The sequence below is a fragment of the Nanorana parkeri genome, unplaced genomic scaffold (assembly GCF_000935625.1).
Source record: "Nanorana parkeri isolate BGI_ZX_2015 unplaced genomic scaffold, ASM93562v1 scaffold531, whole genome shotgun sequence".
Lineage (NCBI taxonomy): Eukaryota > Metazoa > Chordata > Amphibia > Anura > Dicroglossidae > Nanorana > Nanorana parkeri.
Window position 1 is genome coordinate 455,153 of NW_017306799.1, and position 24,849 is coordinate 480,001.

General features: G+C 43.5%; 1 protein-coding gene across 2 annotated transcripts in view; it reads right to left on the minus strand.

Moving 5' to 3' along the window:
• Window positions 1-24,849, minus strand: part of TNK2 (tyrosine kinase non receptor 2) — a 121,243-nt gene that overhangs the window by 78,813 nt on the left and 17,581 nt on the right. The window contains exon 1 of one of the 2 annotated variants that reach the window (XM_018561579.1): window positions 19,262-19,536. The exons of the other annotated variant lie outside the window; for it this stretch is intronic. Coding sequence (XP_018417081.1) covers window positions 19,262-19,321 — 60 coding nt within the window. The 5' untranslated portion in view covers window positions 19,322-19,536. Of the gene's footprint in view, window positions 1-19,261; window positions 19,537-24,849 lie in introns of those variants that run through there. 2 annotated transcript variants of the gene reach the window in all.

Sequence of the window (24,849 nt, forward strand, 5' to 3'; positions counted from 1 at the left end):
TGAATAGGTGCATGCCTTCTATCAGATCATTTTTAGGTTCAGCAATGTTATGTCCTCAAAAAATGTGGTCAGCTGCCTACCTGAATATACTGAATGACCAGGTTTTTCCATCAATAGATTTTTTTCTTCCCTGATGGCACATTGGGCATATTCCAAGATGACAATGCCAGGATTCATCGGGCCCAAATTGTTCAGGGACCATGAGACATAATTTTCACACATGGTCACCACAGAGTACAGACCTTAACCCAACTGAGAATCTTTCCACAGTGGCCAAACTCTCCCAACCTCACTACAAGATCTTGGTGAAAAATGAATGCAACTCTGGACTGAAATAAATGTGACATTGCATAAACCAGGGGTGTCAAACTCAATTTCATCGCGGGCCGCATCAGCATTATGGCTACCCTCAAAGGGCCAGTTGTATCTGTAAGACTATATATATGTATCTATTCTTTATCATATTAAGTAATTGCCTCTGCATTCGATTATTACTGGTTTTAGTAATAACTTAATAACTAGCTCTGAAAGTAGAAGTCTTGAAAAAATAATGGCAATTAGTGCAGACTCTCAGGTGGCTGTGCAGGTTCTATTGTTGGCTGTGAGAACTCTCAGATGGGCTATGCAGGGTCCTTGGTGGGCTGTGTGGGGTCTATGGTGGGCTGTGTGGACTCTCAGGTGGCTGTGTAGGTTCTATGGTGGGCTGTGCAGGCTCTGAGGTGGTCTCATCAGGGGTCCCACATGGTCCCAACAGGTGTGGGCGGCGTGGATCAACAGGAAGGAGGAGCTTTGCTGCCGACTCTGTAAACAGGCGCTGCGGTTCACAGGAAGGCCGCCAGCACCTTGCTAGGGACTTCAGCAGCCTTCCTGTAAAGCCCGGCACCTGTTTACATCGCTGGCTTCAATTAAAAAATTTAAAGCACCAGTATCAGAGACAAGGTTGGGGCAGAGACGGGGGGTGCCACAGCTGCAGGAGAGGTGCAAGGTCCACACGAAATGGCCTGGTGGGCCGTATTTGGCCCGCGGGCCTTGTGTTTGACACATGTGGCATAAGCTTATCGAAATGATGCCAGGTGAATGCTTACTGTAATCAAAGTACAAAATATTAAAGTGTGTGATCTATATACAGATTAACTCCATTAGCAAAGGGGTCAGCAGCATCTGTAACATGCTAAATAAATTAGTGGCACATACACATTGCCTAGGTTATGTGTGGTTATATAAGAGAATCACATTCATGGACTATAGCACACACCAATTAACAAATCCCACCATATATGCCACTATTGTCCACAAAGTAAGATTTTAACAATGAATAAAGATTTAAAAAAAGCAAATACCTTTCAGGAGACTGTTCTCTGGTGTTTTCAGATCCAGTGCCAACAATAAAATAACAGAAGGTTATCCCATCTACAAAAAAACAGCAGTCATTCACCATGCAGGTGTCCTTGCTTATTTCATGTGTATGAGACTTTTAGCGTATGCCTAAGACAAATCTTGGGCAATAAAGGTATCCTAAACCCAAACAATCTGGCTATAGTGATACCTCACACAAGTAGCTGCTAATGGTTGAGTACAGATACAAATATGACACTCATTAGCAGCTTACATGCAGGGCTAGTTCACACCAGCCTCGATGCATGCCAGTCTGATTCTGGCCGGAACACACTGGATCGCATTACAGCCGGCTCACTTTGTTTTAGGGCAGGAGGGGGCGTGGCGGTGCATTGAACTCAATGGCACCGCAGCCACGCCCTCCGGCCGCAATGCGATTGGCCGCACAGGAACGCGCGGCACATCAGTGCCTGCGTTCCGGTCCGGTGCAGTCAGAAAAAAATAGTGCATGCCTTGTGGCTGGGTCTGGAGAAACAGACGGATCAGTGATCCATTTCACCGGACCGGTTTGTGCAGGATTGGGGGTAATGTGATGTAAACGGACACAATCCCCTTAGAGTTTGACCAAGATAAGGTCCAGCAGTTTCAGTTTTTTCCTCCAGCGCAAGGTGGAGGAAAAAACTGTACAGACACGGATGTCACAGCGGTGACATTGGCTCCGTACTGTTGTGATCAGGAGGGGATCCGTGCACGGATCTCCTGATCAGCCTGTGTGAAAGGGGCCTTAGTCTTGCCTGAAATGCAGTATCCTTGTCATTTCCTGTGAGCTGACCTGAAAGCATAAAACAATGTTATCTTATTTTAAGCTTCTAATCCCATCATCCCTCATGTAATGTAGTTGAACTAAAGTTGGCTATACACTGCTAGAAATTCCTGCAGACTCAGTCAAAATCCGAGCAATGTGAAGCCACCTCAGGACTTCAACTTTTGTCAAAGGAGCTGGTCTGAAAATTCTTGGCTGAACAGTGACCGTAGTCACACCAACCACTGTCAGAATACAACAGCCCTGTGGAGGGGGAGGAACCCTTTCCACGTTAAATTGAGCATGTTTTCAGGGCTGAATGAGCAAAAATGATTAGTAGATGATCAGCTTAAGGCAGATATGTTTGTAGCCCAGTCTGGGTGTCAACCATGGCTCCCTCCATAGACATAGAATTACCAGAAAAATAAAGAGGAAAAAGCATGAAAAAACGAAACTAACGCAGCCACCACATCTAAGGACTTGTAAGCTGCAATATATTACATTTTTGTTTTTAGGTTTCGATATGCTTTTTTTATGGCTATTGTAGCAGTGTGGCAATGTCACAATGTAATTTGGCAATACAGTTACCCAGTAGCAGAGAGGTTCCAGGATGTGAATATATTTCCAGGGAAGAAGTTGGCTTTGCAGTTTCTTCCAGATTTTCTGGACTGTAGCAGGATGGAATCTCTAATCTTAGGGCCAGGTGTTGCCAATGACCAGTCTCGGAGGATCAGGTGGCTGAGAGCAGCCTTATTAGGAGTCTGGACCAGAGCTCAGGGGAGTTGTGGGTGTGCAGGAGGCACACGTCCACAGGCAGTCTCTGCTGCTGGCTGAAAGCACATGCGGAACAGCTGGGGGGAGGCAAGGTGAGGTTGAGAGGGTCAGTGACACCCAGGGGACCTGTTGGCGAGACTGAAAAACAGAGTCAGTGACCCCTGAGGGGTGAGCATTGCGCGTATGTGTGCTGAAATGCTTGGCGCTGAGGAAAGCTGATGAGCGATAGTGAGGACTGTATTTTTGGAGAAATACGGTAAAGTCCTAAGACTATCACGCTGGGAGTGTATGGGACAGCCAGATGTCGAGGAGACACAAACATGTTGTTTTGGTGAAAGTCAAATGAACTGTTATGTTTCATTATGCTGAAGAAAAGTGAATTATTATGTGATGTACATGGATTGAGGGCCTTTGAATGAATAAACACTGTCCTTTTAATGTTAAAGTGGTCACCATTGGGCAAAATCCCCCAAACTATCCCAATTGGTGGAGAATGCGGGCAAACAGCACTACCTCTCGGAAAAGCCTTTCTAAATGCAAAGGAATGACATTAAAGGGACAGAGTGTGTAGAGTCTGGAGTCTCTGGAAAAGAAGTTCTGGTGAACTGTGTTTCTGTGAGTGAGACAGCAGAGATTAAATGTGGTGTACAGCCGGTGAGACAAGGCCTGTAGGAGAAGAAAAAGTCCATAAAGAGAAAGTGCTCTAAAATATGTTTCTGTGGACTGTGGAACGTAGTGTGCCAAGGTGCTGTGGATTGCACAAATCGACTGTCTGCCAGTATTGGGCGATCAAAGAAAAAGGACTATTATGATGAAATGGTTGAAAGAGTTTGGTGGCTGGAGAGGTGGTCAACAATTGTGGAAGCTGTACAGGTGCCAGAAAAAGTTGTGCCTGATGGTGAGTCTGCTGTGGACTGGTGCAAGGGACATTTGGCAGTGTTGACCACAGCTACTGCAGTGGAGAAGCCCGGTCAGACTGCCAGGAGAGAACAATGGGCTAAAGAGAGGCCTAGCAGGTGTGCAGTTGTCGGGAGCAAAGCCAGTGAATGCAGGGTTGCTGACAGCGTGCCATGGAGGTGCCTGCAGGGGAGTGGGGCTGAGCAAAGGCTCCTGGAGAGAAAATCCAGCGCAGACAAGAAAGATTGTCCAGAGGGAGAGTGCCATCTCCTATAGCAACTGGAGAGAAAGCGTTGTCAGGGGAGAGAGTCCTGTGTGACAGAGGCCCAGCAAGGAGCCATTAAGAGAGTGTTGTTTCCTATAGTAACCAGAGAGAGAAACTACAGTAGGGATGAAGCTCAACAGAATCAGCGTGAGCTTCAGCATGCCTGGGAAGACATGAAGGGAAGAGATGAAGAGAAAATGTGCCTGCACCATGCACAGTGTGTGGTCAGCGGGGGCATCTTTTGGCGACATGCCCTGAGCTGTGGGGTCCACTACAGCCTCAACTGTGCATAGAATGTGGTCAATTGGGCCATATGTTTGTAACGTGCCCTGTGCTGTGGGGTACTACAGGAGGTACTGGTGGGCAGGAAACCTGCCAGTCTAAGCCATGAGGCTGACGTGTATGCAGTTGTCCCTAGCAATGCAGGGGAAAATTCCTTGGAGCCTAGTGGCCTACAGGGGGCACCAGAGAGAAGTGGACAGTGTCAACACAGAACCAGTGCTTTTAAATAAAGTTAACCACAGTACCTGAGAAGGGTGGTAAGAACAATGAATTGTTTGCTGGAACTGTGTGTCCTTTAGTCAAAGAGACTGACTGTAGCCTTGTGTGTGAGATGGGAGAAACACCAGTTGAGTGGCACATGGGAAATTATGTGAGAGACTTGCCTCTACTCAGTATACAGGGAAACGGAGAGCCAAGAGTTATAAATGGCTGATGATAAAAGTCGGCTTCAGCAGTGGTCACTTAGCGCTCACCATTGTGCTAAATCCCCCAAACTACCACACTATATATACCTATTATGTTGGATTGAATTTAGTTATCTTCCATGTTCTTATTTGTATATAAATATGAGCTTTGATGAGTGCCCTGAATGAATGTGCTTAAAGCAGATCTATACCCTCATCCTTATCTTCCTTTATATACATCCCACCAAGCCATAGCAATACAAAGTACAGAGGATTCAGAAAGACATAACTGTTTCCTCTAATCCTGGTAATTCTACTCCATTCCAACACAATGAATGGCCTTAGGGATTGGCACCCCTCTGCCTAAACAACACTTTAAATAGAGAATATATGGCAAATGCTGAAGGTGTGGTCACATGGTCCCTTTCAAAGAAGAATCTAGAAAGGAAGGAATTGTAAAGACTAAAGAGAAATAAGCTCTTTCCCCGATTTATAATAATTAGTCTGGAAGATCCATGTAATGCAAAGTTGTGCCACCCACAATCTATAGAAAAAGAAATAAGAAAGCCCCATTCTTAATGATGTATGTTCCCTAACCTCACTCAACTTGTCAGCCATACTTAAAGGCCATCTGTCACGACGGAAAGCATTGGGAAATCTCTGCAATAGGAACACAAACAAAAACAGATATTTAGAGGAACACGGAAGAGTAAGGAAATGTTTTATCGCTGTTCTGTGCCTTCCTGTCCCAGTGACAACTGCACCCCCCATTTCTTGTAGAGGCATCACAGGGACAGGAAGTAGGGGGAAGCTCCCAAATGGGTTCACAGACAGAAATGTTAACTCTTTCCACTCAATATACATTGGCTGGACTTTGCCTTTAAATGTGACATAAACCAACTAAACACCATTGAGTTTTTTTTTTATCCTCACAGCAAAAGTGTAATGGAGCAAGTAGGTGTTATGTTCCAGCAAAGAGGCTGCTACATGGAAGAATTAACAAAGACCTACATGTGGTTGGTAAGCCCCTGAACAAGGATCATTGCTGCATGCCAATCATACAGTTCTGAGAACTGGCATGTCTAAAACTTGCAGACAGATCCCTAGCAAGGATTACTGACAGGGCATGAGCTATCTAAGTAGCTGAGCCAGTTAGCCACTGTATCTAAATCAATGGAAGCTGGCATTTGGCTTTACCCACTTCTTTATTTTGCTGTCGTGTCTCTTCTGATGTCTCCTACACCAGACCAACTGATTTTTTAATTCTAACTTATAACCCAGCTGAACAACAATTTACATTTTAAACTGAAAACAACTATGATATGGCTTTTATGGGAATATCAAAGCTAAATGTTATATGGGCCACCAACTTTGTACCTGACTACTCTGAAGGTCTTAAACATATTCATTTAAGCAACTGCCAATTGACTCTGGTATAACAAATTAATAAAAAACCAGGACCTCTACCAGCAGGGTTCTTTACAGCTAAGTTGTTTCATGTATAATTTATTAGTAAATGAAGAGAGTGCTCCTTCTCAGATTGTAGGTAACCTTCAATATATCAATCTTATGATTATGATTGTAGTAGCATAATCACACACGGCTCCTACATATTTTCAATTAGGCAACATCAAAACAGGAATAGTGGCCAGTACTTCTGGTGGCGGCATGAAAATATAATTGGTTTCTTTTTAATTTATTTTACAATGCCTTTTACTTAACAGAACAGCTAGCACTGAGAGGGAAGATTGAAAACTCGACCCAACTCAGGTTTACACCGGGACATGGGCATGCATGTGTCTAGACAAATCTGACCAATCTAGGTGATGGGCACCTCTGCCGCATGTCTTAATTGTATAAGGGACAAACATAAAGTCTCACAATAACCATGGAGACAGATTTGGTATTGTATTATTGGATTTTTCATCATGCACATTGAGGTATCAGAACACATAACAATTGAACAAGCAAGTGGGCATGGCATAAACATGTTATGTCTAAAATGACAGTTCTTTCCGGTAAATGGCATGTGCATGGCTAGGTAGAAAAAAAAATACATTACTTAAACCTTTGCTTTGAGTTAACCTTTAATAACTGAAAGCATTTTTATGTTGTGCATGTAACTGGTAATTGAATCAGGACAAGTCTCCCCTGTCAGAAAGGAGAAGAAAGGGTTAAATAATATATGGGGGATGGGAAAATGGAGCAGAATGTACTGCTTTATATTCTGAGCATACCTCAATGCAGGTGGGTAAGGGAAGCAAAGAAATACATATACCAGATATTAAACATGCTGTATACATCAAGGAGACGCAGCGCGCACAGTAAGATCCAGGTAATGCCAAGAAATGTGATGGTGCTGAGGAAAATTGTATCTGTAGACTTGTTTGTACATTTATATGAAAAATACACTTAATAAGCACATACTGTAAGCTTTTGTGTGAATAAAGCTCACAACTTCTGCCTTTAGCCCAGTAAATCTTTAATGTGCACCTGTCATGTAGTTCTCATTAATGGAGTTCGGCTGCTCCTCTCTCACTGCCTTGGGCATTATTTAAATGAATAGATATGGATACAATTTACTGTGCCTGCAATCATTTCATGCACTGAAAATCTGAATTGCAGTGTCTGTGAAAACATGGAGCTTGAATCTGCTGAAATAGAAATACAAAAGAAGAGAAATGCATAAGAAACCTGCTGGAGCAAACCTGTGTTTTGTCTATTCAGGTAGAGTAATAAGTTTGCTTTAGACAGGGAGATAAGGAGCACATAGTTACCTTCCATGCGCGGGCTCCTTACCCTCCCTGCTCTAAAGAGAACCTGTTGCTCCAATCAGGCCATATACACATTCACTTTAAATGGTAGTAAACGGAAATCATGCTTAGCTGCCTGCTTGAATATCAATATAACGTGACATCCTATGTCAGAAACAGGTACCGTATTTTTTCGCTCCATAAGACGCACTTTTTTCCCCCAAAAGGCGGGCAAAAATGTCGGTGCATCTTATGGAGCTAATGTGTTAGAGCTGAGGGAATCCCTATCGCCCGACACCTGGGACATGCAGTTTCGGGCGCCGGGCGAGTAGTTTTTTTTGTACATTTAGCCCTGCTCCTGACAAGCAGAGCTAAATGTATAGTGTGGAGCCGCCGCTCGTTTTCATACAAGTGATCTGACTAGATCACTTGTATAAAAGGAGCAGCGGCGATCCTGTCCGGCCCCCCTGCCACGGTTTTCGGGGTCCCCTGCTCCTCTGGAGGACCCGTGACCACGGCATAGGAGCTCACCATAGAGCCCGTAGAGCAGGCGAAGAATGTCCGTTTTTCATCTGCTCTGTGTGATCACTGACACCGTGGCGCTGTAATTACAGCGCCACCTGTCTCAGCTGTCAGTAACTACACAGAACCCTACCTCGTGTCTTATGGTCAGGTGCGTGTTATGGAGCGCAAAATACGGTAAATCCTCGACACATCCTAAAGGAGAACTATGGGGTTAAGGCTTTTCCCCATAGTTCTCCTTAGGGTAACGGGAGGACACAAACTAGCGTCCTCCCGTCACCCTAGGCTCAGTATACCGCAAGCTGTAGCTCGCGGTATACTGAGACGCCGCAGTATACCGCAAGCTGCTGCTCGCGGTATACTGAGACGCCGCAGCTGAAGCGGATCCCGACAATTGTGCCGGGATCCGCCCAGCTGCGTGACTGACAGCTGGCTCTGCCTATCTAAAGGCAGAGCCAGCTGTACCCCCCCCGTCCGTTTCGCAAGTCAGCGCTGGCGGATCGGAGCGGGGAATCCAGCTCCTCCCCTGTGAGTGAACGCCGGTATGTGTTCGCTCACCTCCCGATCTACTGAGCCGACCTGTGACAGTCTCATTGTCACAGGTCGGCTAGAACTCACCTCATAGTTCTCTTTTAAGTGACAACTCTTGTGATGCCCTTGTGATGATCTACCTTATCTGCCGAGCAATGATAGAATGCACAATATGGTGAGTCCCTGTTCACAGCTAGGCATTTTGACACAGCTTTGTTCACAGCTTCTTTTTGGCAGATTACAGCGTGTTTGGCCCCATATGCTTTAATATAAACACCAGAAAATGTGCAACACAAGCGTTTTGCACATTTCTGTTTGCGCTTTTGCACGCGTTTGTCCATTGATTGCAGTGTCTTTCAATCTACCCACTAACATGTGCGTGTGTCTAACGTGCGCTAATATGTGCGATAACGCTAATGCCTAGGTGTGAACGGAGCCTCAGACAGCTCTTGGACAAATCTGGCTGGGGACTGGTTTAATCACAGGGAATATTCTTATAATCATCAAAGAAACCAGTAAAGGAGACCTACAAGTACACGTGTGTTCATACACTTGTGCACATATAGTAATACATGTGTATAGGTGAACATGGTATATTTATCTATTACAGGTATTTATATAGCGCCGACAATTTATGCAGCATTTTTACATACTACACATTCACATCAGTCCCTGCCCTCAAGAAGCTTGCAATCTAAGGTCCCTACCTCACATACATATAGAAGGGACAATTTAGAGAGGAGTCAATTAACCCTACAACATGTCTTTGGAGTGTGGGAGGAAGCCGGAGTATCCGGAGGAAACGCACGCCAGCACAGGGAGAACATGCAAGCTCCTTGCAGATAGTGACCTGACTGGGATTTTGAACCAGAGACCCCCAGTGTTGCAAGTGCTCCAGAAGTGCTAATCACTAGGCAGCTAAGCACTTCTAGAGGTAAAAGTACTGATTTGGAAAAGTATTCAACTAATATAGGTCAATAAAAAACTCAGAACAAGAGATGCCTCCTGGACTATAAGTAGTAGGCCACAGTATGACTTTGGTTTGTGCGATGGTAACAATGCTACATATGAATCTGTTACACTTACCTAAGCTTCACCATGGACTGGGCAGAAACTGGCTTGACACTGTCTCTTGAAATGTATTTTGAATTGTGTTGATAGGTGGTTCAATGAGTAATAACCGACTTCCCTCTTGTAACTTACATCACATAGTCCTTGATTTGCATACCATCAAGACTTGGCTCACTGGCTAGCAATAGTTTTTGATAAAAGATACTTAAAGGTGATTGAATTGGTCTTGTTTCTAATTACTGGGAGTTAATGTCTGGCAGAGATGGTTTGTCTAGACTGTCCTTTACTTAACAGCACATAACTCTGCACATGAAGTCACTTTAGAGAAGTATCCGGATGCTTTGTATTCTCGTTAGGAAAGTACATTAGCATTAAATATGTCATCATTGCAGTTTGAAGTAAACTATAGATGCAGCTTTCCTAGCTTGGAGAATACTTGTTGGTTGCAATAGGCTATAAGAGCCCATGGACTGTTAGTCCACTGTTCTATGACTGCACTAAAACTGCACTATAACCTCTGTAGCACTATATTCAATGATACCATTCTCACCCATGCATTTTCATAGACAGCTTCTTAAATCAGACTGCTTTCTGCATCATTAGTTTGCAGCATGTACATCCTCCACTGTAGTGAACGCACACAGATGTACACAAGAAGCAGGAGACACCTCAATCCTACAAAACACGTTAAAACACATGGCGGGTGGTGCATTGGATTTTTAATGTCTTCAGGAGCTCCGTGGGCTAAGGACTCTTCAGCAACTGACATATTTTTGGGTGTGCTGAATGCCCTGTCCATTGATGCGCTCTTCAGTTCCTTCCATGGGCCCATACATCACTACAGGACAGATGGGACCACAGCGCACAGCAGGGGACCAGAAACCCAACACACCCGAAAGTGTGTCAAATGCTAAAGATTCTACAGCTGCTGAAGCTAATCGGGACACAAAAGATTAAAGGCAAAGCATCCTGGAGAGATAGGTATTAAAGTAGTATTGTTTTTGTTTGAATCCAGATCAAACAAATATACCTCGTCCAACAAAGTATTTCTTTACATTTTTGCTCAAATAATTACAGTCGTCATGTTTCCAAACAGCTCCAACTCTCTCAGCTCCACTTTCCTGAACTTTGTGGGCAGTAAAATATCACAGGAGCACATTCTTCAGCAGCAGACCATCTACTAGCTTGAAGAAGGGAGGAAGAAAGAAGGAGTGGGGAGCAGGGAGGTGCCTTGCCTTGCCTTGCTGTGCCCGTGGAGACACACACAGCTTACTAGCACACACAAGGGTGGCTCCATAGGACATTAGAAGAGAAAGGGGCCACCCTAAAGCAGGATATTAAAGCCAGTGCTCAGGAAATCAGCTGATTCTGCAGAAAACTAGTACTTTTGAACATCAAGAAGCAGAAGCTTAAACACCTTTTGACTTTAATATCACTTTAAGCATTTTTTTTTGCAGGCAGCATTTGTTTTGTAGCAACAGTGTTGCATTAAAGCATACTCCAGTGCAATTTCAAATATACCCCTCTCTGTCTTTGTACTGCCCTCCTACTATTCTGTGCACATCAGCATTTAGACAGGAAAAGGAACAGATATCAGTGTAAGAAAATTGGGAGCATTCTATAGTACTGTGCTTCAAACAAATAAGACTTTGATTAATGGGGATACCACATAAATTACCTTATCAGTGAGTTGCTGTTTTTTCACTAGTCAATCAGAGACGAACCTAGTTTGCAGTTGGGAAAAGTAAATAATCAGGTCCGGGCTATGGTGTCTGGCAGGACTGTTTAGATTAGAAAACTGCCTTTATAAATGAGTTTTTGGTGGGTAGGACAGCTCATACTTATTTGTTGTTTGCCTGCACTTACACTTTAAGCCAAATTGTTTCATTGTTCATACTGCCTGTTATTTGTATGCAGCATTGCATGTGATCTTTTCCTTTACTGATTTTTATGAAATCAAACACTATGTAGTGAAGACCAACAGGACTATTCACTAAAGAGAAGTGAACAATCTAGGATAGCTGAACTGAAGAAATTCTCCAATTCAGCTCACTTTCCAGTTCAGCTATGTTGTCCTAGATTGGTCACTTCTCCTGCCTTCTCCAAACCCTTCACCCTTTTGTAAATAACCCTGTAAGTTTAGTGCTGCTTAGCGAACAAAGGGGGAGACTGCAGAAGTGCCATCACAGTGCACAAAATGGAAGTCCCCCAGAGGGCAGCAGTGAGCTACTATATGAATCTCCTCAGTGATTAAAGTGATATTCATTCAATCAATAAAATATGAAAAAACATTAACATGACAATGATTATGATTAATTTAACTTTGCTTTTATACTGTATGTATTTATTTAGGTCAGGCTGCTTAGATATCAATAGGTCCCCCCTGTTTCACTGTTAAGAGATGCAATGGTATGGGGATCTTAGCAATTAGGCTAGGTTCACACCTAGGCGATTTTGTGCGCGGATTGAGTCGCGCAATATTGCGCAAAACACAGATTCACATTGAAGTCAATGGGGGCTGTTCACACCTTTGCGGTTTGTCGCGCGGACGAAATCGTCTGTCGCGCAAAAAGGTGCAGGAGCTATTTTCGGCCGATTGTCGCATGGTTTGGGTCCCATAGACTTCTCTGTGCATTGAACCGTGCGGTTTTCAAAGAACAGCCGTGCAAACGAAAACACGTGAAAAACAATCACCAGCTCAGTCGCCTACGTGTGAACCTAGCATTACTGTCACCCAATCTGTACATGTCTGTTAGAATTGAGAGACTGATTTCATTCTCCTATAGCACTTTAATACTTGACCACGAGGAGTTCCTGCAACAAATACACAATGTTCTGCACACTGAAGTCACATCATGTTCAATCAGAATGAATCTATGCTTACATAGACAAAAGGCTGGCCTGGTGTGACACTTTCGCTGCCGCATATGGAAGTACTACATCCATGGCAGCACCAGCATATAAACAATCTGCTGTACAGGCCTGAACACTGCACACATTTTTACTCCTAGCTGCTGGCTTTCTAGTAGGGCAGTCCATCAACTCTACGTGCCATGGAAGATGCCTCCCCTCCATGTATTCTGAGCTCGCCTGTCCCTCCTTGGATGCCCTGGACCTTCATGGTTTGTGTTGGGTTAGAGAGTTGCAGGAGAAGAGGAAACATCTGTTTGCTGAAATCCCCTGTGAAGAATGAACCTGGAAGAGAGAAACTCTGAGCACTTCAGGTTACATGGATGACAACCTCTGGCTGCTCTGGTAGGGGATGAAGCTCATTTAGCTTCAAAAGAGGGCAGAGGTGATATTAGGAACCTGCACTATGCTATCACATACGGGACATCTCAGCACCCTTGGGATAGCAATAAAGGCAAGGGAAAAAAAGGGGAAAAAAATAAAACTGTAATTAAATAAAAAAAACTAATATTTGATATAGTTTACCTAAAGAATGGCTTGTGTACAGTAAATATAAGTGTATTTCTTACTAAAACTGTAGATTGAATTAACAGTACCACAAATATATTGTGTTACTTGCAACTGCCACCATTTTATTCTAAAGGATCTCTACTCTCAGAAAACATATAGCGTTTTAAGTAATGTTCAGATCTAAAATGTGCATTTTAACATGTTCTCTGGCAACAAAAGGATTAACCTGTCAGTTTATGCATTACTGTCTGTGTCCTATTGTCACCTGGGTACGTTGTTCAGGTTACAACTAGTGAACTTTGACAATAAAACCTTGACTGGGGCTCTAATCCTTCCCTGCTCAACCAAAAACTAAAAAAAATGTCTATACATACACTTTAAAGTTGAACTCCAGGCAAACTGATAAATACATGGCTGAGTTATATACAGTATATGGAAACAGTTAGCCTGCCAAAGGATCTGCCACACATTGCCATAGCCAGATCCCGAACCACCACGACAGCAGCAGCACAGCTTGGTCAAGAACACCCCCAAACCTTCTAACTGGACAATGAGGAAGAAGCAATACGCTGATGAGTCATCATTCTGCTCACTCCACCTCTGAGCATAAAAGAATTGGAAGAGAACAAGTCCTTCTCACAGTCTGACTGCTATGCGAGAGGCCGATAACACCACAAATTCGGATATTTTACATTCGTTTTCTTATTTATTACAGGTATTTATAGAGCGCTGACAATTTTACGCAGCGATTTACATAGAGACATTCACATCTGTCCCTGCACTCAAGGAGCTTACAATCTAAGTTTCCTATCTAACAAGCATACATACATACATACAGGAGCCAATTAACCTTTCAGCATGCCTTTTGGAGTGTGGGAGGAAACTGGAGTACCCGGAGGAAACCCACACAAGCACGGGGAGAACATGCAAACATCTTGCAGATAGTGTGCTGACCCAGGCAGAAGTGCTAAGCACAGTGCCACTAAATTGCCCACTAGTTGCACTTAAAAATAAATTAAATAATTTTGTATTACATATGCAACTACATTCATTTGTTTACCATATGCTTGGAGTCCAGCTTTAAAAAAATCTCTATGTGGAAAGGCCGATTCTGCCAGATGAAACTTATCTTTCAGTAAACTGAAGCCTGACAGGATGCAAAAGGTCTGTATATGACATGAGAAGTTCTAGTGAAGAGGGCTGACAGTACCATCTGTTAACTAGGGCAGGGATTAAAGCCTACTGCATACTTTATGTCCAGTGGAAAGGTGTCCATGACCCTGGCCCAATCTAATGGTCCAATACCATATTCAATGGGAAATTATAGGGTAAATGAAATACACTCATCGCCATAATTCAAGCCGACCTGTGACACTAAAGCTGTCACAGGTCGGCTCTATTGATCGGCAACTATGCGAACACATAGCGCTAATTGCTGACTTCCCGATCCTCTGCCTGCAGAGAGCGGTGACTGTCAGTCACCGCTCCCCGCAGGGATTCCCCCCCTCCCCGCGCTCACTGGAGGAACGGACAGGGAGGGGGCGGGCACAGTCACTCAGCCAGCAAGGCGGATCTCAACAACATTGGCAAGATCCGTCCTGGCTGCATCGCGGCTCTGCTCTCTCACCATACAGCAGGCAATAGCCTGCTATAAACTGAGTTTTGGGCCACCAGAGGACATTAGTATATGTCGTCCTGTGACCCTGAAGAGAACTATGGACAAAAAAGGTTGGCCCATAGTTCTCTTTTAAGTAAGGATTGAACCCTTTAGGGGCGCACTGGGAATTGATGGCAAGTACTTTTGAAGATAGGAAGGTTCAATGAGAATTTTCAACCTGGCAACCAAGCCAAACCTGCAAGATGTTAACCACAGGAAGGCCACTTCAGTCCATTAAGCAACTTTTACAGAAAGTAGCTGAGTATTCTTGAATAGGCGTCAGCAGGTCTATTGCTAGCTTTAAGGCCCTGTTTACACCTAGGTGTATTTAAGCATTAAACAAATTGCTTCAAAACACCCAACATAAGAATTCTCATGATTTTCTATGGCCCCTTTTCACACCTGAGCAGCAAAATGCCAAACACAGAAAAAAGTACATGAACTTCTTTTGGCAGTTTCCTGCTCGTTTTTTCCCCCCCATAGACTTTAATGTAAACATTGCACATTTTTGTGCACGCTTTTGCACGCTTGTACACACATTCGTCCATTGACCGCAATGTCTCTCAAGCTGCCTGTCAAAACGTGCGTTCTAGCGCGTGCAAAAAGCGTTAGCAGAAAACATGCGTACAAATGCGGAAAAAGCGATGACGCCTTGGTGAAAACGGTCCTCAAAGAGCATTTCAAAATAAAGGTTAGTGTATCTCTACTGCCTGGGTAAAATTCAAAGGAAGGGTGATTTTAACCCCTTCACGACTAACGACGTACAGTGTACGTCGCTAGCATCGGGGCTGTTTGAACTCTGTTTAAATTTGTAAAGCCGACTGTCGGCTTTACGATAGAAGCGATTCTGGTGACTCAGCCCCTGTCCCCCCCTGTAAGCCCCATATGTGATAGCAATTCAATTAAAGTAAACAAAATAAAAATAAATAACAATTTTTAAAATTAACATGACATGAAATAAATCTAAAAACATTTTTTTTAAAGTCCCCCGCAAGCATTTGCGTCGCCACGTAAATGCGTCAAGTACGCCCACGAATGAAAACGACAAAAATGCGCTACACATGTTGAGTATCAACGCACACGCTGGAGTGAGAGCAATAATTCTAGGGTCAGTATTTTTGGGTAACTCTAAATTAATGACGCACACAATTTTTAACCTGGGCATGTTGGGTATATATTTACTCGTATCTCATGTTTTATATTTTTTTAAAAAAAAATTGGTATTTTATTGTGTTTTGGAGCATTTAAGTACATTTTTCACTAAATTGTGGGGTTTGATAAGGAGTTGCGCTAATATCGTGCAACATAAACATTTGCAACTGCCACCATTTTATTCTATAGGGTCTTGGCTTTCAGAAAATATATAATGTTTGGGGGTTTTAAGTATTTTTCAGGCCTAAAATGTGGAATATAACATGGGTGCACAAAAAAAAAAAAAAGGCCTCAGTCATGAAGGGGTTAAACAGATGGCACCATGACATACCACAGCATGCCTTCAACTTGTCATCTTGCCCCTTTTCAGAGCTGCAAAGGGGCAAGATGACAAGTGTTGGGTTTTGGGCTGGTTCCCACAGGGCATCACAAGGGGCCAGATGACAATCTAAAGGAATGTGGTAGCACTTTATGGTGCTTTTATTCAATGCTACCCTTTAACGGTATTTTACACAGGCAGTATAGGTTTTCTTTTAGCATGTCATAAAAATAGTGCTAAGGGGTACAACCAGACAGTAAGAAATATGACATGTTTATATGCAATGAGGGAAATTTATCAAAACTGGAGCAGACAAAATCTGGAGCAGCTGTGCAGGGCAACCAATCAGCTTCTCTCTTTGATTTTCAAATCTTAAAGGAGAATTATTAGGCGAGTGATTTTCACTCAGCCTCATAATCTGAGCCGACCTGTGACAATGAGACTGTCACAGGTCGGCTCAGTAGATCGGGAAGTGAGCGAACACATACCGGCGCTCTCTCACTTCTCGATCCTGTGCCGGCAGAGAGCCGTGACAGGGAGGGACTGGATTCCCCCCTCCCCGCTCCGATCCTCCAGCGCTGACTGGCGGAATGGACGGGGAGGGTACAGCTGGCTCTGCCTATCTAGAGTCACTCACGCAGCTGGGTGGATCCAGACATAATTGTCGGGATCCGTTCCAGGTTGCGGCGCCTCAGTAGCTGTAGCTCGCGGTATACTGAGCTTTGGGTGACAGGAGGACGCTAGTTTGTGTCCTCCCATTACACTTAGGAGAACTATGGGGAAAAGAGCCCTAACCCCAAAGTTCTCCTTTAACTGAACAAACTGAAGAGAGAAGCTGATTGGCTGCCCTGGGCAACTGCTCCAGACTGTCTGCTTCAGTTTTGATAAATTCCCCCCAATGTATCACAATGATGTACACACCAACTTCATACCAACTTTAACGTATTCCTAAAAGCCTGTATTTGCATGTCTACATTATGAGAAAGAGGGAACAATCCCTAAAATCAAACATCTTTGCACAGTGTATGTTGTATTGAACATTTTACCCCTTTACATTTAGATATATAATGCAGCATCTGACATATAAAAAACATATTTTCTGTACATATTAATATTCTGTGTGTGTGGGGGAAATTCTGGTTATGGTCTCTCTCTCTAAAATGTTTGAGCACTTGCTTACAATTACAACTAATTATAACTATTGAGTCAGAATAATATATATATATATATACAGTATACATATACATATATATACAATAACATGATATTTCCGTTAGGAGTCATATACCAAAACAACTGAAAAATGGCTAAAAGATATGGACGAAACAAGTATATGATCTCATGTATTAGTTCACGTTAGAAAACCAAGCTGTACTGCTTTAATGGAGAAAAAAAATGTCCTCCTTTTAAAACATTATTTATCCAGACCTCAGTGATTCCACTATATATCAATAAGCATCCCACATATAAGTCACACACAGACTGTCCCCTTTACAGCTTTTCAAGTGATAAGTATTTACTGTTAAAACAAAAACACTTATTTTTTAGCTGAGCAGATCCCATAGAATGCACTGTAATAGGAAAAGAAAACACATTCAATCTTTGCATTTCAATCTATAATACATGGGGGAGAATTGTCTCACTAGGGAAAAAAATATCAACAATGATACCGTGTTTCACCGAAAATAAGACACTGTCTTATATTTTTTTTGGTTTAAAAAAACACACTAGGTCTTATTTTCCGGGTAGGTCTTACCATACCATAATACCGGTAGAAGACTTATAAGAGAGGAGTGAGTGGCAAATTTAGGAATAGGGTGATCAGGGCAATCATGGGTGCCGTACTTTTCCAAGAGCAATTTGGTAACCAATCGCTGGCCAGAATGAGCAAAGTGCGCTTTCACTATGGATTCCTCACAGGTGGAGTGCATTTGGTATCACTCTGCCTGTGACAGGAGTCGGCGCTATAGAGGAAGCTTCGGCTTCTGCGGCTCTGCTCCCTTCACTGCCGCCTCGCTTCCTCTAGCGCTGGCTTCGTTGGCACAGCTGATTCCCGCGGCTCTTCAAGTTCCCCCTTATGCCACCACCAGCCCTGGGAATGGTCACAACTAGGTCTTATTTTTGGAGTAGGTCTTATATTTTATCAATTCACAAAAATAGTACTAGGTCTTTTTTTCAGGGTAGGTCTTATTTTCAGGGAAACAGGGTAAGTTGAAGCTCCTTGCAACAAAGCGTTAATACTAAGCAGCATTCATCACCACCGTGCGACCCCAATTTAAAATGTATTCCAATTGGCTGTCACAGCAAAAAGCAACGACCAACCAATAAATGGCAGTTGAAGAGTTGCTATAGCAACCTCAGGGAAACGAGGTAAGAATTCAAAGCCTCGGCTTCCGGAGCACACTAGTAAACACAAATGTGACATAACAAGATAGTGAAAACATAATATAAACAACACACATTGTATCGGTCTGTACTACACCGTGTACTAGCCGTTTTCTATCGTATGCTTCAGAAATCGTATAACATGTCATTCTGTTAAAAATTGTTACTTTGTATGGCCTTAAACACATTAGCGAAGGCACAGGTACTTTCTTCCCTATATTCTACTAAATAGTTATAGGTCTTCCTATGCCAGTGTTCCTCATCTGTCCGTCCCTGGATCTCTGAAGGGTCATAGTTCTATTACAGTCCACAGTCAATCAAATGCTCTGTAAATATAAAATATACACTTTTTTGTTTTCTAAATGTTTTTCCAAAAATGTCTATGTTGTTATTAAATTGTTATTTAGGAGATTGTAAATAATTTATTAACCTGTATCTTGATCATTTGTACAGTACTGCACCGTGAACCAGGTAACCAATACATCCTAACAATAAAAGCTGACATCTAATCTAGCGTTTCCCAAGTCTCTTCCATTGTTGTCAATAAAAGCAGGTGTTTATTAGCTCCGATCTCCTGAATCCCAGATTGGGGAGACTGGTTCTACCTTAATACATCCAGCAATGCACGCTTACATTTTACTTTAGCGAAAGCATTATTCCCATCATTACACCCGTGATGAGTCCAGCTTTACCTCATTCTCATCCTTACACTCGCTGCTGGGTAGCCTCTGATAGTCAGCCTTCTCCCCCATACTGGCCTAGAATACCGAGATGACAGCAGTCCAACATGAAGATATCACCGTGCCAACATCCACTTAGCAGGTATGATGCATATTTACAGATTAGAGATCAAGCAGCAAGAAGAAGAACTCACAGCTGACCACATGACGTAAAATACTTCAGAGTAACTTCCACTACAAACAATTGCTGGGGAGACATCCTGGAGGACGACATACTCTGGCTTCATGTATTTACCTCCTAGCAGGAATCATTTCTTTCTCATCGTTCTCAGAAGAGTTTAGTACTTGCAGGATGACAACACAAAGCACAGCTAACGTTAAGTGGAATGTTTCCAGCATCACGAGAAGACATTAACTACGAATGCACACTTCTTCAGGTATCCCCGTGCGCAGTCTACACATTGATGAAAGGCTCTATATCAGGCAGAATCTACACTCTCCATTGTGAAATATGAAAATGCGCTTCTTCTGTCAATGACACAGGTGCAGAGTGAGATGGGAAGGAAAATGACCAAGAGTAGGTGCAGGCAGCATCCTCGTTAGTTGACATACTGCCTACTGCCACAGCAGACATTCTATCTGACCCTGAAAAATTCAAGCAGCAGCAACATACAGTGTCCTTATAGCGGCAGATGCATGAGCAGTTTTGCTATGTTTCTTCCAATGCAGTTGCCATCACAAGAATGGCTGCAAGGTGCACATGTGACACAGCATGCAGGCACATTAGTAAAAACTACAAAGCAATTCCAGAAGGTCAATCTGCATCTGTATAGGAGACACAAGTGACTATGCAAAAGGCTGTCGCAGTTCTGCACTGCAGCTTCACGCCCCCCACTGCTGGGTACAATGTACACCCTCCCTCTCTGTGTCAGTGCCAGCAGCTCCTTTCTGTCTCCACCTCTCACTGCAGATTAGTGAAGGTTGGGAAGAGACTCCCAACCCAGAGGCGATCACCCACAGCACATCTGCTGGGCAGCACCACCCCCACACCCATGCATCTTCATGTAACAGAAAGGAAGGAGGGAAGAGCAGGGATGCTGTGCTTCACACTGTCTCCTACTGGCAGCTTTGCATCTTTATTCACTATACAAGCTACAGGATACAGGAGATGCTACACTATAAAGCACATCACAGAGCTTACAACACAAGACACCTTGTAACATCATGGTACAGCAACACAACTATAATGTAACCACTTTTTTTTTTTCTAAAGAGCCTTACCTGGTCTTTGGGACCCTTTCACACCGTCCATTCCGATCAGAAGGGGATCCATGTACACATTCCCTGCTGATCGGGGGAGCAAAGAATGGATTTCACATTTGTCAGCTCAGTTGAACTAACCAGACCCATGTTAGGTCTATGGGCAGTCAGATATAAGCAGACATGCATCTACATCCAATTACCTCAGATCCATCCTGTTCTTTTTTTTTTCAGACCTAGACGAACTAGGAGGTAATCAGGACTTACATTCAACAGCCCGTAAATGTGGACTTACATCCAACTGCCCTTAGAGTTACAAAACGCTTCCAATGAAAAACTGACAGGGGGACCTGATTGGAACGCCATGTGATAGGCGCCTTAGGGCCGGTTCACATCATAAAGTCTGCCTTCCAGTGCGTTTGGCCCCTGGAACGAACTGGAACGCAAGCCGGCCGGCTCCCTGCATTCAGGGGCGGGAGAGGGGGTGGCGGTGCATTGAAGTCAATGGCACGGCAGCCACGCCCCCGCCCGCAGTGCAATCACCTGCACCCAGAATGCAGACACATTAGTGTTTGCATTCCGGTCCAGTGTATTCTGCAAAAATACTGCAAGCACTATTTTTGCAGAACGCACTGGACCGGAACGCAAGCACTAATGCGGGGGGCGTGACTGCGGTGTCATTGACTACAATGCACCGCCACGCTCCCTCCCGCCCCTGAATGCAGGGAGCCGGCCGGCTTGCGTTCCAGTGGCCAAACGCACTGGAACGCGGAGTTTGTGGTGTGAACAGTCCAATTATATTTGGCTGTGAGAAAGGGCACTTACATTGAACCTTGTGTTCATTTGCATGTCCTGCCAATCACAGGTGTGGATGGCTGTGATAGACCAGGAGTTTCCTGACCTGTCAATCAAATGACGCAGTTATAGTAGGCGGTTCAGTGTAGGAGCATGAGACTCCTGTGTCCTTCCTGTGGTGTAGTTTCATCAACGCTCGCTGCAAAAATAAATAAACGGGAAATTGCAGGACCAGTTGGTGGGAAAATAGAGGGCGCAGTGGCAACCAGTCTTATAAAACTAAATGAAGAAAGAACATTAAAGAAGTCCTGTTTTCTCTGTGCCTGTAAATCTACGCATGCTTACAAGATTAAATTCTTTACAGGTTAAAAAACACTTTTATACAGATGTTAAAAAAAAATCTGCACTCTGGCAAATATTTGTAGTTAATGCCTTTAATGATGGTATTCACTAGGGTTGTGCTGATACCGAGTATTTGGGCGAGTACTCCTTCTCGCCCAAATGCTCTGATACTTAACCCTTGATACCGGAACTTCCAGCTTCCAGTCAGAGGGAAATTTCCTCTGACCGGCGGTGCCGCAAGGGAAAATGGAGCCGGCTTCTTGGCCAATCAGGAACCCGGGCGGAGGGTAATGACTCGCCGCCTGGCTTCCTGATTGGCTGGGAAGCCGGCTCCATGCTGTTTGGCCGGCTCGATGCGGATTGACCAGGAAGCCAGATTCCCAGCCAATCCGGATCGAGCCAGCCAAACAGCATGGAACCGGCTTCCCGGCCAATCAGGAAGCCAGGCGGCACGTAATGATAGTAACAGGGTTCTGGCCAAACTATACCACTGCCAGGGGTGCTTGAGCAGTAGTAGTAAAAGTTATGCTCTAGTGTGAATTTGCATGGCATTGAGGAACTCTCTCCCTGCCCCTATGAGACAGCGCTTGGCCAATTACCAAGCAGCAGTGCTTGGAAACTTTTCCAGAACCAGTTTTGTAGTGATACTTCACAGTAAATCGTTTGTGTTTAAAATGAAGAATATCCTTAAATTGTGTATCATTGCTGCATTCACAAGTTAACTTAATGGAAGGATAAAAAATACATTCCTTTTTAGTGACTTATAGTGTATTAGTATTAGTCTTTCAAAAGTAAACATACACAAGGACTATGTTCTATGAATTAAGGTACTTTCAAGGCTTATCCACGAGGAATAGGAATGCTCACATGAATTATTAATTAAGTATTCATTTTATTTAAAAAACTGCTAAATTATTAATCAGGTGTTCAGTGTATCGTGACAGTTTTCCGGGTACTTGTTAGATCTAGGAGTTACATACTTCTGTTCAGGTCAGTGACCTATTATCTGCCTGGCTGAAATATTCTATTACCAATGTGCCACTAAAAAAGATCAGATGTGAAGATGCAAAGTGAAACATCCCCTAACAATCAAGAAAGCTTTAATTCTTTGTAAATAAAGGGATTAGGCTGGGTTGTATAAAAAGATTATGTTAGAATGAATAATGCAACACTGGTACCGTAGCAACTGATCTGCACTTACTTTACCTGCGCATCATACTTCAATTTTTCAGAAAAGCAGTCTTAGAACTAGATCACCAACACAGAGGGGTGGGACCTGTGTTTCGTAATGCACTTCAAGAGGCAAGAAGCCCACATAACAACAGTATAGAAAACTAGAGGCTATCTACAGTACAAATAGCTTAGTGTTGTACATCACACCAAAAACTTGCTTCAGCCCAGGATGCACTTACTGTTTAGTAGAGTGTGGCTTGACAGGAAAGGTGGAACCTTATCCCTAAGGATGCATGATGATCTAAGAGAGGAGATGTGATAAAGGAAGAGGGTACCCAGAATTACTGTGTGCGTTGTGCTGTATCCATTGGGGTGTATACCAGAATTGGTTGCGGCAGAAGGAAAAAGTAAGGGCCCTTAATGTGGGGAGTGTATGCATCCTCCAGGAGTGATGAGGTGACCAAACGTGGCAGGAACCAGTGATTAAGGCCCGGTTCACACCTGGGCGTTTTGTAGCGCGTTCCTACGCTCTGCAAAACGCTCAAACACCAAAATCCCATTATTTCCTATGGGTATGGTTCACACCTGGGCGTATTACAGGCCGTATGAACGCGCTACGCCCAAAGAAGTACAGGAGCTTCTTTGGGGCGTTTTTGTCGGGCGTTTCAATTGGGATACAGCCAAGTAGCCCTTTTATCGCGCGTATTTTTACAGCGAATCGCGCAACAAGAAGCGCGCGACAAACGCGCATATTCGATACACCTAGGTGTAAACCCAGCCTAACACCAGAGGCAGTGTAAGGAGCACTATTTGACTTCCTTTTGTTAGTGAGGTCAAGTGATCTGGTAAGCAGCTTTGTTTGATCCTGCAGTTCCCTTTTCCTTATAAGGGTGGGGGCACAGACACTTCAGTGGAGGAAAACAGCAGTTTTGAACTTATAATTAATTGAATTAGCTGGACTATGGATTTTTATGTATTATATATTATTTTTATATAGTTTCTATGTTTATGAATGTATATTTATATATTAAAAGGCCTGCATTTGTGTCTATTTGTCTGTGTGCGTTTTATTTATTTATAGTGAGTGGAGTCATTCTGATTGAGAACTCCTCTTTTATCACTTTTTATATATTTTTATATTTATGGTGTTCTGTTATATGCCTATTTGATTGTAGATATTTTGAGCGCGGCTGCTTTTTAATACTTATATTTACTGTGTGGGTGTATATAACAGTTTTTAGCTGGCTGCTTTTGGGGTAACTTAAGAGAAGTGTGGTGATTTTTAATTTTTTTTTTTACATTCATTGTATGATCTGTCGGAGTCACTGAGAAATGGGAAAAAGAGTCAGTCTTTCTGAAGGGAGTTGTAGCTGCACGATAAACATGAACAGCTCTTACAACAAACAATGAAGAGAGAGCTCCTTAAAATGTACTGGGGTCGGACAGAGGAATGGAAGCACAATGCCCTGGTTGAGGTGAAAGGTAGAAACCACCAAAGGAAGAAAGGAGGTTCTGGGTCTCAAGTGTAGAATAAGTTAAGGTACTTTACAAGGCAGGGCCGATAACTCAGAAACACTCTTTGAAGAGGAGATAGCAATTAGGAAGGTATTTTTGTGAGTCAGAGTGGAAAAGGGAATACCCTTGATAGATTCAAGGCTGTACTGATCCCACTGAGCCACCAGGACATCCACTATGTTGTGGATCCCTGCATCTGAAAACAAGCCTGTCCAGTTTGTGGTTGAACATGGAGTCTAGAAGGTCCATATCTGCCACCCCCCACCTGTGACAGAGGCCAGGAAATGCCTCTGGGTGAAGGGACAAATCCAATGAGTCTAGGCATTGTTGGCTGAGAAAGTCTTCCTGCCAATTATCCATACCGAAGGCTGTAATGAGAGGTTCTGTCCCATACCAAATCTGTTTCCCATCTCGCAGAAGACTCCTGGTTCTTTCCTAATGATTGCAATATGCCACTGCTGTGGTGTTGTCTCACTGGATCCTGATTGGATGACCCTCCAATAGGGGTGTCCAGT